At 37.4% G+C, this 18,437-nt stretch overlaps 1 protein-coding gene across 1 annotated transcript; it reads right to left on the reverse strand.

The window, feature by feature from the left end:
• Positions 1 to 247: 247 nt before the first annotated feature.
• On the reverse strand, positions 248 to 8,482 carry LOC143228754 (failed axon connections-like). The gene is made up of 5 exons (XM_076460072.1): positions 8,018 to 8,482; positions 4,026 to 4,228; positions 1,918 to 2,050; positions 1,659 to 1,796; positions 248 to 1,437 (listed from the first exon to the last, which is right to left on the reverse strand). The coding sequence occupies exons 1-5, from the start codon at positions 8,264 to 8,266 to the stop codon at positions 1,105 to 1,107; spliced, it is 1,056 nt and encodes a 351-aa protein (XP_076316187.1). The 5' UTR covers positions 8,267 to 8,482; the 3' UTR covers positions 248 to 1,104.
• Positions 8,483 to 18,437: the final 9,955 nt, after the last annotated feature.

Consider the following 18,437-nt stretch of genomic DNA (forward strand, 5'->3'; position numbering starts at 1 on the left):
TTGTACCAGTTTTTATAACAACGTGATTTTGTTGTACACAAAAAAAATGTATCATTTTTCGGTTGTAATTACGATTTTAGAATGATTCATCTTTTATATTGGAGGTGAAAAACGCTGTCACTGACCTCGCACTAGTTCAAGCACGACTGAAAACAAAGGCCGATGTTTATAGAAAGTGTTATACCGCCCTCTCCCCCGTCTGAAAGAAGATAACTTTGGTTAGATATAAAGAAACACCAAAAATACATTTTACAATCAACAGTTTAATGACAAATACTGCAGGCTACAAAGTAAGCCTATGTGGTACATTTATATAATAAGAATATATCAATGCAATCAGGGAACACGGAGTCGTTTTACAAAAACCACAGGACAAAATACCGGCGTAAAAAGACGTCTTAAAAGAACGAATTCGCTATAAAACGAAAACGTATGTTACACGTTGTATAAGAGATGCTAAAATACACGATTTCTCAACGTCCAGACAAAACCATCGATGGTTAAATCCGAAATTTAAAATGGAAGCTTTTGTGTGTGTGTGTGTGTGTGTGTGTGTGTGTGTGTGTTTACAACCTACAAGTAAAAAAAAGTATTAGCCACTTTTACAAGTATACATACAAATTGTACCCAGAAATTTCAATGTGCGAATATGTAATAAAGAGGATATATTGGAGTCCCTCTAGGTAAGATAAAACACGATGAGCACCTTGGTGCAACACAATAAGCTGAGCATTTTGTGAAACATTGAGCAAACACACGTTAAACAATCAACACAGCTGCCACTTAAAAAGGTGTCCTTACAAGCTACACGTGTAAGAGAAGCTACTTTAATTCATATTCAAACGGGAAGGGCAGGGATCGGACATGCATACAAACAGCAATTAATACTGACCCGACATTTTGGAATGAAAACGAAATCCAGATAATGCCTACATATCTTTCCACGTGAACAAGTGACCCAGCGTATAAAGGAGAGGGTGGGGGCCACAAGCAACATCAAAACAATTCGATATCAAAGTCACTCTAGAGTCGGTATTTGTGACCTCACTATGAGTACTTATTTAAGTCTGTCCTGATCACAAAAAACGACCAATAATTTCGAGTCTATTCTTTCTTCTCACTTTCGTCTTTGGTCTTCTCTTCGGAGATCTCACCCTTGTCATCTTTCAGTTTCTCGTCTTCTTTCCCTTCCAAATCCTTCTTTCCTTCCTTCTCTTCTGAAGCAACTTCTTTGTTTCCCTTTTCGTCTTCCTTCTTCGGGAGATGAGTGTTTAGATCCAAAGACTTCGACATCTCTTCCCAGTCTTGCCAATAACGGTCCTTCATCCTCTCTAGGAAATTGACCAAATTGGTACAGTTGGTGTCCATATATTCCTTTATGTCCCCAAAGCTTACGTAGTAAAACTGGCACAAGTGAGAGAAAGCCACGCAGTCCAGCTAATTGTAAATAAGTATTCCACCATTAAACTGACAGTTCAAGTAAAAGGCATGCGTTACGTAGCATTTCACAATTTAAAAAACAACAACAAAAACTATATATGCATTTCAAATGCATACATTTTTTAAAAAATAATCAACTTATAAAGATGGCAAATGATTCCACAAATATATATACATTTTTTATTATTATTAGTTTTTTTTTAAAGGAGTCAACTTACAAGATGAGGTTCATCTCCAAAGAAAAATAGTTTGTTCTGCAAGTATTCTGACAAAGCCTTCAAATCATCTTTACCAAACTGCAAAATTTCTTCGTTACTATGACGTCCCAGACCGTGTCCAATGGCCTTTTTGACGTTCTGCGTATATAAATTTAAAAATGATACTATTTCCCTGGAAACTTAATACAAAGAATTTGTGAAAGTCATTTAACTCGATCCAAAATTTTAGCATCTAGTTTCAATGAAGAACAGGACTTACACTTCTGAAACTCATCTTGAAAAAAAACTGAAGAATTCCTTTAGGAAGCTTAGAGTTTAGTGCTCGTTTCACATCCAGTTGGGCAACTTTTAAAAACTGGGCTGGGTGATTGTAGCGCCACCAACGCATCACCCTGAAAGTAAAAATAATATTAAAAAAAAGGTTTACAAATTAAAGTATTTATTTGATATCCATCTTTCAGAAGCAGTAATGAAATATAAAAAACAGACGACAATCCATCATGAAGACGGATATCACGTCATGGAATTATTTAAAGTTTTTAAAACAATCACACAAAAACAGTCGCTAAGCACGATCCATACAAGTAACATCTGCAATATTATACATATAACACTACAATACAATGTTACTCAGAGCCACTAAACACATTCCAACGATATATACATATAAAACACGATGATAACTTAGAGGACTAGGCCTAAGTGGTGACTCCTTCCCCAGTCATTACATGTAGAAACGATGCACAGAGAAGACAGCGGTTCTCAAGCTAGAGGGGTTTAGATCCTCACAATGACCTCTCCACTTATGTCACTCCCCAGGAGGTTCAAAGATTTACTGACACTCAGTCCAGAGGTTCGCCAGTTATAAATAGGCACACAAGTGTCAAGTAATGGTTTGGATATATGGAGGGTATTCAAAATTCTGTAAACGCCCATATAGGACACGTGCCAACTAACAGCCAATCGCGAGTGATCTTTAAACGAAAAACTAATTTATGTATGAGGATACACACACAAATTAAGTGTAACAAAACCAATTTAAGAGAGGGCTGAAACAAAAACTCACCCCATGTACGTCTTATTAATTCTACTGCAATATGAAATTCTTCTTTTAGGCTTAGCTTTAAATGTCGTCTGCCTAAAATGTTCACCCAAAATGGCAACGTAAAAATATATTATTAATAATCCATTTAATTTTTTTTATAACAAAATGTAATATTTTACAATTACTGTAAAACACATAAAACATTACCTCGAAGAAGTCAGAAAAATAATACAACCAAACAATGTGTTCCTAACGCCACTGTAGTTAACAGTGTCAAACCTTGGTGTCAGTGTTAAAATTAGTTTAATTACTAGTAGAAGTTGGGATCACGTCTCCCCCTCACACAACAAATGGAAGTTTCCCAAGAGTTGCTTACGCCCATCAGAAATATCGATTGTGTCTGTTGGCACGTACCAGACTGTTACGGATGATTTGTCTGTTAGCAATACGTAAATACTGAGAGTTCGTTTACAAAATTTCTGCCGTATCCTTAAACTTTAGACTACAGACGGGCCCATAAAAAGAGGGGGAGGTAACACTATACTTCTCCCTTACAAAATACCTTGAGTTCTTAAGTGAAGTAACATAAATAAAAATTAATTGGAAATATTAGCTGTACTGTATGCACATAAGGAACTCATTACCTTTGTACGAGGGTATTGGTTAGGCTTTAAAATACCACAGATACGTAGCGTTGTTCGAAATTCTCTCCCATTTATAGGGAGATATGAAGAGGGTTTGAATTTCGCACAAAGCTAGACGAGGGCTATCTGTGCTAACAGTCCCTAATTTAGCAGTATAAAACTAGATGGAAGGCAACTAGTTATCACCACCTACCGCCAACTCTTGGGCTACTCTTTTATCAACGAATAATAATAATGGGATTGATCGATTATTATAACGCCCTCATGGCTGAAAGGACGAGCATGTTTGGTGTGACGGGGGATTCGAACCCGCGACCCTCAGATTACGAGTCGAGTATGAGAGGGAGATAGGGAACGGTTGTATTAAGAATGTTAAATAATGATGAAAACTGGAACAAAAGTTCGGCTTCATCGCATCATGTTTTCTCGAGCACTATACACCTGTTGGATACAACATACCCAGAGTTCCATGTTAAGCACTTTGCGTTAAGCGTTGAAAACATCAAAATAACAATTATCAATAAACTTTCGTTTTCTTCTTCTTACAGGTCACGCAAACATTTCCAGTAAACTAGCGAACCCCAAACGAACTTATTTTGGTGCATGCTCGAATCCCGATACAACTCACGAGATCCGACGACCTTAAAAAGTATCTGATCTAACTATTTTAAGGCTTACCAAGATGTGTGGTTGTTGAGCATCGAATTGAAAGCATGACTAACGTTTTTCTGATCGACAGAGAGATCAACATCGAGATCTTTATCGAACTTCTTGCTCAGTTCACTAATAATGATGTCTGAATCTGCTATTTCAGTTCCATTCAGCTCCACAAACGGTAACTGGCCTTTCTTTGACTTGTACTTCAGTCGGTGATCCACATTCTGAGGAGAAAAGTACAGTAATTTGTAAATAGAGATGTTTATAACTTACACTATTGGAACAACTAAAACAGTCAATAAGTACATCAAATAGGAACATTCTAGCCTAGTTAATCTTTCTAGGCTTGTCTGTGCCACTCTGCTTTTAAGTTACCATCAAAATACCTGAAACTAAAACGAGAAGCATTTTAGTGAAATATAAAGTCTACAAATCGTGTGAATGGAACCACAGTAAACGTTTAACAACAGAGTGAAGGTTTGTTTGATTGACTGTTTGCTGCTAAGCACAGCGTTACACAATGCCCACCGTGATTATCAGAGACCCTGTTTCGAGCGTTATAAGCCTTCAGACTTGCGGTCGCAGGGGAAGTAAAGACGGTCTATTTGAGAAGGTCCTTACGAGAAAGGACGGAGTAGTTTAAATTTTACAATAAGATCTATCTTACGTCGAAACTTCGAAAACTCAAGGGCATCACACGGTGTTTAGACACAAAAAACCTGGTTAGCAAACAAGTGAAAAATAAAATACGCCAATACGGAATACTGTTAAATCCACGTTAATGTTATTATTTGTAGTTACGTACACAGCTACACTGTAGGCTGTGCTCTGCTCACCACGGGTATCGAAACCCGTCTTTTCTTAAGTTAGTGTCAGAATAATGTTTTGACACGTACGTAAGAAACTTTTTTTTAAAAACAAAGACGATGCTTCTCACGTGACTTACCTGAATGAAGTATAACAAGATGATTCACCACGTGCTGACTCCCTCTGTATGTGACGTGATCACTTCCATTTTCAGATTTTGCCTAAAATCGAGGACAGTTTCGAAAATGATTTCCTTCTCCGACATCGGGAAGGTCGCGAGTACGAATCTCCGTCACAAACATACTCGCCCCTTTCAGTAGTTATAATGTTATGATCAATCTCATCATTCGTTGGTAAAATAGTCGCCCAGGGCTGTCGGTGGGTGGCGATGACTAAACGTCTTCCCTCTAGCCTTACACTGCTAAATTAGGGACGAATGGCGCAGATAGCCCTCGTGTAGTTTTGTGCGAAATATAAAAAACAGAAAAACAAAAACGAGCCGCGAGAAAATGAGCGCCATCTAATGTTTTTTTAAATTATTATCAACGTTACCGAAACTAAAATAAAATACTTGCAAAACAACCCCACATATTAAACTCCGACAAACTTTCTGACTAATTTATAAACTAAAGCATCCCCACATAATCACTCAACCGATTTTTTTCCCTTCAAACCCCCCCCCTTACTACAACACTAAAAAAGTTGTCCTTTAAACCCAGAAGGTCGTGTTCCTCGCTCAAGGAACGCGACTGATTTTAGCTATAAATATATAACGTGTTTACATGGTTTAGCTCAATCGCCCTTCGTTACAGATAAAAAGTATTTATGGTCATGAAACAATACAACGATAGTTTACATTTTTGTGAAACTGTTTTTCAAATTTTTTTTTAGTACCGGTTGTTTCTGTCCACTGTCAAAAATCGTGTTTTTTATTGATACACCATTGTGCTGAACCCGAACGTGAGGGCGCTGTTAACATTTAAGTCGGAGTTTTTGCATACGTCTTTCTAGTCGTCTTTTTTAATTTGCTAACGCTAATCGCTTGAACGAGTTGCACGTGACATACTCCACGTCACTTTAGAACTACGTGGTTCGGCATCACATACGATAACGAATGCAGTCTCCGAGGTTTTATTCTTACCAAACACACGTGAACTTCTACGAGCAGTTCACTTTTAAAACTAATTTAAAAAAAAAAAATGACAAATTTATCTATTTTCAAGTCCCAGTTTCATCGCAAGCTTCTCCTGGAATTAAAATTAGCAAAGCACTATAAATTACACAATTAAATATACAATCTAACTAACCATTTGAGCTACAATGATTGGTGCAAGGTTTCTTTACAATAAAACTGAAAATAACTTGTGACGTGAAGGTCTAATGGTATCATAAATAGTTAAAGAAAAATAAAAATACAACAAATATTTGAGCCACAGCTCAAATTGAATCAAATAGATTTAAAGGCTCACCGAACCGTTACAAATCTTTGTATACGAGTACAATAAATAACGTAACGCGCGAGTACAACAGTATTTGTGGCGCCGACACAGACAGCTCACTTTAGCATGCTATAATATAAACAAGAGTACGGAAACTATAAAAAACAAACAGGCATCCATGTGAAACGCCACACACAACCAATTCCTCGATTTTCTCAAAGCAACCACGCGCTGTGTCCCCCCCCCCATCTCTGCAGCGTCTGTATTTACCCCCTCATTGTTAGTAGACTACAGGGTTAATGACAACTGGATCAAAACTTTCACACTCTCACAAGAGAGAATCTACATGCCCAATAAACATTCCAATCATAATCACATGGCTTGAGAATAACATCACCATAAGACACTTAACAGCTTATTTACGACACTCGTAGAAACAACAGTGCGATTAGGAAGGACCTAAAACCACTTCGCTTTCTATATTAAGCCTAAACTTGCAAGTACTAACTTCATAACCAAAAGATATTTAGAATATAATAATAATAACATTTGCAGCAAGGGGTGAGGACAGAAGTGTTTAAATCCTACGTATACGAATCTGTGGTTTCGATTGGTTGGTTGGTTGCTGTGAAAACACCAGATTTCATTACACTTTAACCATATTAACGTTTCTTCTCGCGAGATTTTGTAAGACCAAACGATTCGACGACGAAGATTCATCTTGTCTTGGCCGAAGTTCTTATAGTCCACCAAATAATAATACATTTCTTTCTATCATGGATTTAAGGCGTGGGATGACGGCTGGTCTGACTAATAGCAACCTATCTTGAAACCGATACCCTAGAGTCATCAAGTAAGTTTTCAGTCGGTAAAATAACCATGCCCCTACTAACCCAGTCTTCATTTTTATTGTAGTCTCCTTTAAGGCATAAGCAAGAGATCCTGTGATAAAATATCGATGTTCGCAGGTTTCTGATAAACAGATCTCCGAGACAAAAACAAAAAAAATTCCCAATTTTGTGAAACTGAAGCACGTGCGGGTTAGTCAGCCCTCGTCGCTACTTTAGTTCAAAGTACAAAGTTGACAAATATCCGGTCACCCACAAGATCAGTAACTAGCTTCTAGACCTCATTATCACATTAACGGAATTGCACGTGCCCAACTGTTGCATTCGGACGGTTCGAAACAAGGTTTCTAAAAGGTAAACACGAGGTACTGGATGAATGATACATTAACTTTTCGTCAAGTTTTAACAGCTAAATTAAAACAAGGTATGCTATATAAATATTTCACTTTACTGACAAAGTCATATTTAAATCGGTCTTAGCTGTATACTTCGATAATTAATTAGTCAATTTATTTAGATTTTGGGAATTTATACGAGTTAACACTTTAAAAAGATATCTTTCTTTCCTCACGTAACTTCATATCTCTCCCATCTAACCTTATGATGTAAACACCTGCTAGGTTTTAATTTTGTACTATGTTCGTACACACTAATATAGACACACGCTACGAAAGACCATCTATTCTGGTGTACAAAGTGGCAAGTTTCAATATTTTCATGTAGCTTTCTTAATCGTAAGAGGGCGTTATTACTGGCCGTTCTCACTTTAACTTTTAATTTTACTTGTAAAAAGTTTACATCGAGTCTAAGATTACAGACGAATCTTAGTTCCAATACTAACTATAAGAGGTGGAATTTTAAGTAGTTAAAACAATATTTAAAAAAATTAAATAAGCAATAACTGGTCAACTACACTAACCTCATATTTCACACCCGTCATTCGCAGCCAAGTTTCAACTTTCAGACAAAACGGAGACGGTGAAGGAACCACGGGACACCGCACAAACTGATACAAATAAACCGTGTCATTCTCGTAATCGGTTTTGTGAACAGAAGGCCTGGTTCTTGCTGGCTGTGTGGGGGCTTTATTCTCCGCTTTAGATTCCGTTGGAGTAGCACTATTTTTTGATGCCTCCGTATTTTCCGCGGCGGATTCGGCGTTTGTCATATCGTGAGCGATATATGGACTAAACTTTCTTCAAAATGGCGTGCGGGAATCTAAAACAACAGCGGTAATACGGATCTCAGGCGTTCTCACTACCCTATCTGCTTCTTGTCGATATTGTATCTGTCGGCGTGAGTTAGTAGGCGCGCATGTAGTTCTTTATTCTCATAGGCTGAAAGCGTCACGATACCTTTAGTGCGCATGTGTCAAAAATATGATGCTCCGAATGAAATGTCACCTACCGTGGATTTAAATGTAGACAGTGAGGACGGAATGCGCCTGTCACGGTACAGCTGAATATTTACACCATCTGACATGAGTCACATGTTTTGTGCTCGTAACATGAAATAATGTAATAATTTAAACAGCTTTTCTAAACACTAGTGCTCGTGAAAAAAGTAAAATAAATGTATCACTGACACACGAAGATTCAACTGAATACCGTATACCACATGTTGATAACGCCTTCCGATTATATATATGTAAAAACAGCGAGTGTTGGTAGAGAAAGCGTTATGTAGAAGAGCGAACAACGTTTCGAACTTCGATCATAGCGAACCTGACGATGACCGTAGAAGGTCGAAACGTTGTTCGCTCTTCTACACCGTGTTTTCTCTATCCATACCAGCCATTTTTACATATATATAATTTTCTCTACAAGTGGGTTTTCTTGTCATCACGAATTATAACGCCTTCAAATATTGCGAGGTGAAACGAATTGTTCAGAACTGAAGGGTTTTTGTTTTTATTATTATAAAGGCCTCTACTTAGTGGGACTGGGTTTCATTATTGGGTCTATGAAACAGGGATAATAAATATTTTCAACAAATTGATCAAAATATTTACTGCGCTAAACGTATTTGTTTGTAAATAAATACAAGGCTACACAATGGGCCATCTGTGCTCTGCCCATCACGGGTATCAAACCTGGTTTCTGGCATATTAAGTCCAAAGAAATACCGTTGTGTCAGTGATGACTAACGTGTTTGTACTCTGTTATCTAGTATACTTAAAGTTTGCACAGTGAGTTTGTTTTAAGGTTCTTTATAGATGCTATTACATTTTAATTATAAAAATATTCAATCTCCTATTAGAAATATGTTATTAGATTTGTTTTTTTAAAGATTGCACGTCTTTTTTCTTATCTTTAAAAACTAAACTTTATTCAGTCAGTGGTTTTTGTGCTCAGCTTAGAAAGTCTTTAAAAGTTTGACTTTTAAAGGATTTAACTATGGTGTACATGAACTCTGAAACATTGTCGTTCAAAGTTACTCAATACAGTGGGCATTTAGTACACAGTACCTTGTCATGCAGTTCACACACAAAGTTACTCAATACAGTGGGCATTTAGTACACAGTACCTTGTCATAAAGTTCACACATACAAAGTTACTCAATACAGGGGGCATTTAGTATACAGTACCTTGTCATGCAGTTCACATACAAAGTTACTCAATACAGGGGCATTTAGTATACAGTACCTTGTCATACAGTTCACACACAAAGTTACTCAATACAGGGGGCATTTAGTATACAGTACCTTGTCATACAGTTCACACACAAAGTTACTCAATATAGGGGCATTTAGTATACAGTACCTTGTCATACAGTTCACACACAAAGTTACTCAATACAGGGGGCATTTAGTATACAGTACCTTGTCATACAGTTCACATACAAAGTTACTCAATACAGGGGCATTTAGTATACAGTACCTTGTCATACAGTTCACACACAAAGTTACTCAATACAGGGGGCATTTAGTATACAGTACCTTGTCATACAGTTCACACACAAAGTTACTCAATATAGGGGCATTTAGTATACAGTACCTTGTCATACAGTTCACACACAAAGTTACTCAATACAGGGGGCATTTAGTACACAGTACCTTGTCATACAGTTCACACACAAAGTTACTCAATACAGGGGCATTTAGTATACAGTTCACACACAAAGTTACTCAATACAGGGGGCATTTAGTACACAGTACCTTGTCATACAGTTTACACACAAAGTTACTCAATACAGGGGCATTTAGTACACAGTACCTTGTCATACAGTTCACACACAAAGTTACTCAATACAGGGGGCATTTAGTACACAGTACCTTGTCATACAGTTCACACACAAAGTTACTCAATACAGGGGCATTTAGTACACAGTACCTTGTCATACAGTTCACACACAAAGTTACTCAATACAGGGGCATTTAGTACACAGTACCTTGTCATGCAGTTCACACACAAAGTTACTCAATACAGGGGGCATTTAGTACACAGTACCTTGTCATGCAGTTCACACACAAAGTTACTCAATACAGGGGGCATTTAGTACACAGTACCTTGTCATGCAGTTCACACACAAAGTTACTCAATACAGGGGGTATTTAGTACACAGTACCTTGTTATACAGTTCACACACAAAGTTACTCAATACAGGGGGCATTTAGTACACAGTACCTTGTCATACAGTTCACACACAGAGTTACTCAATACAGGGGGCATTTAGTATACAGTACCTTGTCATACAGTTCACACACAAAGTTACTCAATACAGGGGCATTTAGTACACAGTACCTTGTCATACAGTTCACACACAAAGTTACTCAATACAGGGGCATTTAGTATACAGTACCTTGTCATACAGTTCACACACAAAGTTACTCAATACAGGGGGCATTTAGTACACAGTACCTTGTCATACAGTTCACACACAAAGTTACTCAATACAGGGGACATTTAGTACACAGTACCTTGTCATACAGTTCACACACAAAGTTACTCAATACAAGGGACATTTAGTACACAGTACCTTGTCATAACGTTCACACACAAAGTTATTCAATACAGGGGCATTTAGTATACAGTACCTTGTCATACAGTTCACACACAAAGTTACTCAATACAGGGGCATTTAGTACACAGTACCTTGTCATGCAGTTCACACACAAAGTTACTCAATACAGGGGCATTTAGTACACAGTACCTTGTCATACAGTTCACACACATAGTTACTCAATACAGGGGGCATTTAGTATACAGTACCTTGTCATACAGTTCACACACAAAGTTACTCAATACAGGGGGCATTTAGTACACAGTACCTTGTCATACAGTTCACACACAAAGTTACTCAATACAGGGGCATTTAGTATACAGTACCTTGTCATACAGTTCACACACAAAGTTACTCAATACAGTGGGCATTTAGTACACAGTACCTTGTCATACAGTTCACACACAAAGTTACTCAATACAGTGGGCATTTAGTACACAGTACCTTGTCATACAGTTCACACACAAAGTTACTCAATACAGTGGGCATTTAGTACACAGTACCTTGTCATACAGTTCACACACAAAGTTACTCAATACAGGGGCATTTAGTAGACAGTACCTTGTCATACAGTTCACACACAAAGTTACTCAATACAGGGGGCATTTAGTACACAGTACCTTGTCATACAGTTCACACACAAAGTTACTCAATACAGGGGCATTTAGTACACAGTACCTTGTCATACAGTTCACACACAAAGTTACTCAATACAGGGGGCATTTAGTACACAGTACCTTGTCATACAGTTCACACACAAAGTTACTCAATACAGGGGCATTTAGTACACAGTACCTTGTCATACAGTTCACACACAAAGTTACTCAATACAGGGGGCATTTAGTATACAGTACCTTGTCATACAGTTCACACACAAAGTTACTCAATACAGGGGGCATTTAGTATACAGTACCTTGTCATAGTGTTCACACACAAAGTTACTCAATACAGGGGCATTCAGTACACAGTACCTTGTCATACAGTTCACACACAAAGTTACTCAATACAGGGGGCATTTAGTATACAGTACCTTGTCATACAGTTCACACACAGAGTTACTCAATACAGGGGGCATTCAATACATAGTACCTTGTCATACAGTTCACACACAAAGTTACTCAATACAGGGGGCATTTAGTATACAGTACCTTGTCATAGTGTTCACACACAAAGTTACTCAATACAGGGGCATTCAGTACACAGTACCTTGTCATACAGTTCACACACAAAGTTACTCAATACAGGGGGCATTTAGTATACAGTACCTTGTCATACAGTTCACACACAAAGTTATTCAATACAGGGGCATTTAGTACACAGTACCTTGTCATACAGTTCACACACAAAGTTACTCAATACAGGGGGCATTTAGTATACAGTACCTTGTCATACAGTTCACACACAAAGTTACTCAATACAGGGGGCATTCAATACATAGTACCTTGACTTACAATTCCTATGCATAGTTACTCAGTAACTGTAAGTGACTGTTTATATATTTACGTTATGTTGCCCCGGTTACAATTATTCTGGTGGAAACACTTGTAGATTTTTCACATCGTATCATCATTTACTTTTAAAATGTAATATAGATTGTATGATATTGGCAGGCGCTATGTGAAACATTATAAACGACCGAAAAAGACATTAGGCTTAGCTATATTATTAAAAGCAAAACGTTCTTTATTTCAAACGTTAGAAACTAAAATTCATCTTATTTTACCGTAACTCTAGTTTAACAGTGATTAATAGTCAAAACAACATACGTCAGCGTTCAAAATCTCTATAAAATGGCGTCAGAAAGCTCAGGGAAAAATATTTTCTGACTCAAAACGAACGTTTATTTTGGCTCAGAAAATATTTTTCCCTAAGCATTCTGACGCCATTTTAAAGAGATTTTGAACGCTGACGTATGTTGCTTTATTATTAATCACATGTTTATATGTATATATATAAACATGAACTTCTTAACGAGATAAGAAAACACAACATACATTCGACCATGATTTATTTTCTCGATTGATAATACGTCAAGAAAATTGAACAGGTTTTGATTGTCAATAATGCTTATTTATGTTTCTCATATTCTTGAAACGTGTTAGTTATCTGTTTTATCCGACTTTAACGCTGTTATGTTTTGACATAAAACGAGGGGGTCTGTAGTTTGTTTTAGTAAAAAATAAAATCATCCAGCCTTCCGTCAAATCCAGGAAAACGTTTTCAGTACATGAAACCCAGTTTTTATTTGAACAAACGTTAATTCATCAAAAAATGAACGTTGAAGTTTTAGAACCTCAGTTGGTTAAGTTAGTTTCGCTTACGAAATTGGACGATGGTATAGAGGGCGTTACTGTTAAGAGTTATGTGTTGTTTGTTTGTTTTTGAATTTCGCGCAAAGCTGCACCGTCCCTAATTTAGCAGCGTAAGACTAAAGGTTTGTTTGTTTGTTTGTTTTGGAATTTCGCACAAAGCTACTCGAGGGCTATCTGTGCTAGCCGTCCCTAATTTAGCAGTCTAAGACTAGAGGGAAGGCAGCTAGTCATCACCACCCTCCGCCAACTCTTTTACCAACGAATAGTGGAATTGACCGTCACATTATAACGCCCCCACGGCTGAAAGAGCGAGCAGGTTTGATGCGACTGGGATTCGAACCCGCAACCCTCAGATTACGAGTCGAACGCCTTAACCCACTTGGCCATGTATGTACATAATGTAAACATAAACAAAGTATAACGCCACCTCACGACAGTATGGAACTTTGTAAAAGTTCTTTAAATTATCAGTAAAAAAATAAATTAATAAAATAAACAGGTTTTGAATTTGTGTTAACTTTTTTTAGTCGTCCTTGTAATGAGTTTAACGTTTACTGAGAGCAGTTTCGAATTATTTTCTCTGTTCTTTTATCCTTCGTCACACTAATTATGGCTCAGTTAAGCGAGAATTTATTTTAAAGCAAAGATTAGTGTAGTGTCATGTTTGTTTATACATCAGTCTTGTCGGTTTTTCATTTCGATGGTTGACGCTATCCAGATTTCCAGCTGATCTAACACCCAGATTTTCATGGCCGATATTTTATTTTCTCTTTTATCAATTGTTAGGTTGGCATTCTTTGGAAGAACTTGTATAAATGTGAGGTGGGAAAACTTTCATAAATTTATGTCACGTGTTCAGTTTTTCACCATAAGAAATGCTGTTCACCATTAACACACACACACAAAACACCTCAAACACAGGCAAACTATTTGTTTGTTTGCTTTGAATTCCGCGCAAAGTTACTCGAGGGCTATCTGCGCTAGCCGTCCATAATTTAGCATTGTGAGACTAGAGGGAAGGCAGCTAGTCATCACCACCCACCGCCAACTTTTGGGCTACTCTTTTACCAACGAATAGTGGGATTGACCGTCACATTATAACGCCCCCACGGCTGAATGGGCGAGCATGTTTGGTTCGACCGGGATACGAACCCGCGACCCTCGGATTACGAGTCGAACGCCTTAACACACTTGGCCATGCCGGGCCCCATGCAGACTAAAACATTTCGTTATGACGTCACTAATGGAAAATGTCTGGAAATAATTTACAGATCAGTCCGCCTAGATCTGGAACCTGTTTTCCTTGAAGACTCGAAGTATGTTTCACATTTTTCAAGTCGCTACCGACAAGTGGATTACTTTCGCAAAGAAAGAAACGTGAAAGTGAAAGTCTGTGTACATTACAAAAGATTGGGACAAAAGTAACCCTGAATTCAATTCTCAGTAATCCTCCACAATTTGATGTTTGTTTCAGGAGTTTTTTATGCATTCTGGTTTAGACATTTTGACAATGAAGTTAACATGGATACAAAAACAACAACAACAACAACAAAACTTTTATTATTTAGATAACAATAAAAATCTTAATTTCAACCAACGTTTCGCCGTTGCATCATCGCCAGTACAAGAATTCGGGAAAGTCAAAATGGAGAAGTTCCTCGGTGGGTCAGTGGGAAGTTTACGACGATAATCCGTGGTTCGATCTCTCACAGTGAACACAGCAGACAGCCCAATGTGGCTTTGTTTTAAAAAACAAACGAACGAATGAGCAATGGCGAAACATTGGCTGAAATAGAAAGGTTTTATCATTATCTATTATTTTATGAAATCATAGTTCCCTGCATTGTTAGTATTTTTATTTACACATAACACTTCTGATAAAGAGTGTTATACATTGGTTGGAGCAAGAAATAATTATTGACTTTATTGTTGTTAGAATAACATCAAATTTAGGTCAGCTCACTGTGTTATTGTGTTCATTGTTGTTGCAAAAGATCGACACAGAAATTAATACATAACACAAACCAACGAGTAAAAGTATCGCGGTCGGTGCTGATTTAATTGGATGAACAAGCACCAGGTGACAACGGTACTTTTGTTTGTTTTGAATTTTGTGCAAAGCTACTCGAGTGCTATCTGCACTAGCCGTCCCTAATTTAGCAGTGTAAGTCTAGAGGGAAGGCAGCTAGTCATTATTACCCACCGTCAACTCTTGGGCTACTATTTTACCAACGAATAGTGGGATTAACGGTAGCATTATAACGTTCCCACAGCTGAAAGGGCGAGCGTGTTTGGTGCGACAGGGATTCGAACCCGCAGCCCTCGGATTACGAGTCGAACGCCTTAACCCACCTGACCATACTGGGCCCTTTTGTTAGTTATTACGCACGAAGATACACTATGGGCTGTCTGTATCGAAACCCGATCTTTACCGTTATAAGTCCACAGTTTTACTTTTGCTCTGCACCCATATCATGATAACGAAGCTCAGAAAACGCATCACTTTCAGGTAATGCGTGGCACGTTTGAAATACCAGAATTGCGTTTGTTTTACCAAGCATTAATGGGCTTAGCAGTTTTGTCTTTTTTTATTTTATTATATGTTTAATTGAAGATTAAAGGATTTTCTTGTTGTTATATAGGTTCATTAAATTTATCACGTCTCAACTGAACTAACACTGGACAAAATATTTTTCATGATAATATCGAACCCGTTGTTGTTTGTTTGTTTGTTTTTTTTTCCTCGGTCGTCGTCGCCTAAGACTAATCTCGTGTTCGTCTGCTGATGACAGTCAAACCAACTCTCGATTTTTCGTTTGAAAATCTGAACGATAAATGTGTTTACACATTTCTTATTATAAATTACCGAATCACATTTTTATCCAATAACTAACTGGAATAGGTCGTAAACTGTGGCATTGTCGTAACAACAACAACAAATTTATTGCATTTAATAAACTTTGTGCCAGATGAATAACTGACATCACTGTAGAACCAAAGCCTCGGACGAGTGCAGTGAATGATGTAACCAGAAACACAAGATTGGTTATGTGATTTTAATACCAAGAAATGTTGTTTCGTTTCATTACATTTGGACAGAATGAACAAATAAAGGAAACTGACACGATGAATAGTTATGAATTTGTTAATTGTACATAAAATCACTCAAGATCGAGGAACTTCTTAATCGAGAAGATAAAACATGAAGAAATCTTAAAGAAGTTTCAAGAAATTTCCTTTTATTGACGTATAGTTTTTTTTTTATTGGTTGATTGTTTAGAATTAAGTACAAAGCGACACAATGGGGGCTGTCTGTGCTCTGCCCACTAGAAGTATCGAAACCCGGTTACTATTGGTGTAAGTCAGCAGACCAACCACAACTACTGGGGGGGGGGGCTTGTGTATAGGAGTTATCATGATACTGACGAAGAGTTATGAATTTGTATTGTTTTGAATTTCGCGCAAAGCTACACGAGGGCTATCTGCGCTAGCCGTCCCTAATTTAGCAGTGTAAGACTAGAGGGAAGGTAGCTAGTCAGCACCACCTAACACCAACTCATGGGCTACTCTTTTAACAACAAAGATTAACGAAATTCTGTGAATTCTTATCAAGACAGCGGGTTTCAAGTATAATTTGTCAATATTCGTTTTCTCGTTGTAGGTAAGGTAAACCTCTAGAATTTTTTGGTTCATTTTAAGTCGAAAATCACAATTCTTTTCCCTGTTGTTATTCCTCCAGAATATTCTTTCTGGTTTCTTCATGCCGAAAGTGCAAACGGAGTTTTTAACCTTTTCTTCAATAAGACAACAGTAAATGAAAAAAAAAAAAGTTATTCATGCCAATAATTTACTAACAAAGTAGAATCGTGTGTGATCGAACATCGAACCCTCCGTATTAATTGCTGTATTTTTAGTGACACGATTCCGTGGATAACAAGCAATTTAAGGTTCATTCCTTTGCCGTATTTGGGATTTGGGAAACTCAAACGTGTGCAACTGTACTGGACCCATTCCGACCAACAAACGTCACACCCACGTCTGTAACTGTACTAGACCCCATTTCAGGTGGGGCCGGGATCGACATAAAAAGTGTTGTTTTTTTCTCAATAGAAACATTCGTATAGTAGTTCAGTTTTCAAAATTTAAAGGTTGGTGTTACTTAAACTCGGACAATAATCAGAAGAATGGAAAGCTAACGTTTGTCTAAAGTTACTTCACAAATGAATTGTAAAACTTGTTTATTGTTGGATATATAGAATATAGTATATGTGGTCAAAACGTTTCACTGGGTTAACCAGGCACAACAACATTTTGAAACTTTATAACCGTTGATATTACCAGCCGCAACGTCATGGTTCATAATGTGACTCCGAGTCTTTCGAATACAAACTTTCATCTTGTAGACCCGCCATCTCTTAACCGATTTGATGTATGAATACAGTTTTGGACTTAGGAGGTCAAACCCTTTAGTATGATGTATTTCATCACGCCCAAGGTCTAATAGATTAATTTACCTTAATCTTGCCTTAAAGAATTTCAATTTGAGGTTAGACTAGTAGAGATAGTGATGAATGATGAAATCGAATCGTATAGGCGCGTGCCCCACGCTTGGTACTGTTGGCGCACAAAAATATAGCCAATAGAAAAAATGAAAAAGTTCTCATAAATTAATTTACTCTAATTAATCTCTTAAAATAATTGCAAGTGTCGCAACTATTGAGGATCCCTCTTTTGTATTATATTCATCCAACAAGAAGTAAATTTTAAGTTTTACATAATATGGTACTTTCTGTAATGATTTAAAGTGAATTTTAAGTTTCTTTGTTATTGCTGTATTTTATTAAGCATAAAGTTAAAAAAAAAAGGTACGTTTGTGATATGCCCACCAAAGGTATTCAAACTCGATTTCTAGCACTATAAGTCCGCAGATACACCGCTGTGTCGGTAAGGGGCGTCTCTTTGTTACCGAAATTCTAGTAACAAGAGATTTTACTTGAACGTTGGGGCCTTTCAAATCACCTGGTG

Source organism: Tachypleus tridentatus, chromosome 10, assembly GCF_004210375.1.
Source record: "Tachypleus tridentatus isolate NWPU-2018 chromosome 10, ASM421037v1, whole genome shotgun sequence".
NCBI classification, from domain to species: Eukaryota; Metazoa; Arthropoda; class Merostomata; order Xiphosura; family Limulidae; genus Tachypleus; species Tachypleus tridentatus.

Coding starts and splice junctions, on each gene's coding strand:
- LOC143228754 (XM_076460072.1), bottom strand. CDS start 8,266: ATGACAAACGCCGAATCCGCCGCGGAAAATACGGAGGCATCAAAAAAT. Junction 2,051..4,025: donor CTCAACAACCACACATCTTG/GTAAGCCTTAAA, acceptor TTTTACTTTCAG/GGTGATGCGTTGGTGGCGCT. Junction 1,797..1,917: donor TCAAGATGAGTTTCAGAAGT/GTAAGTCCTGTT, acceptor TTATATACGCAG/AACGTCAAAAAGGCCATTGG.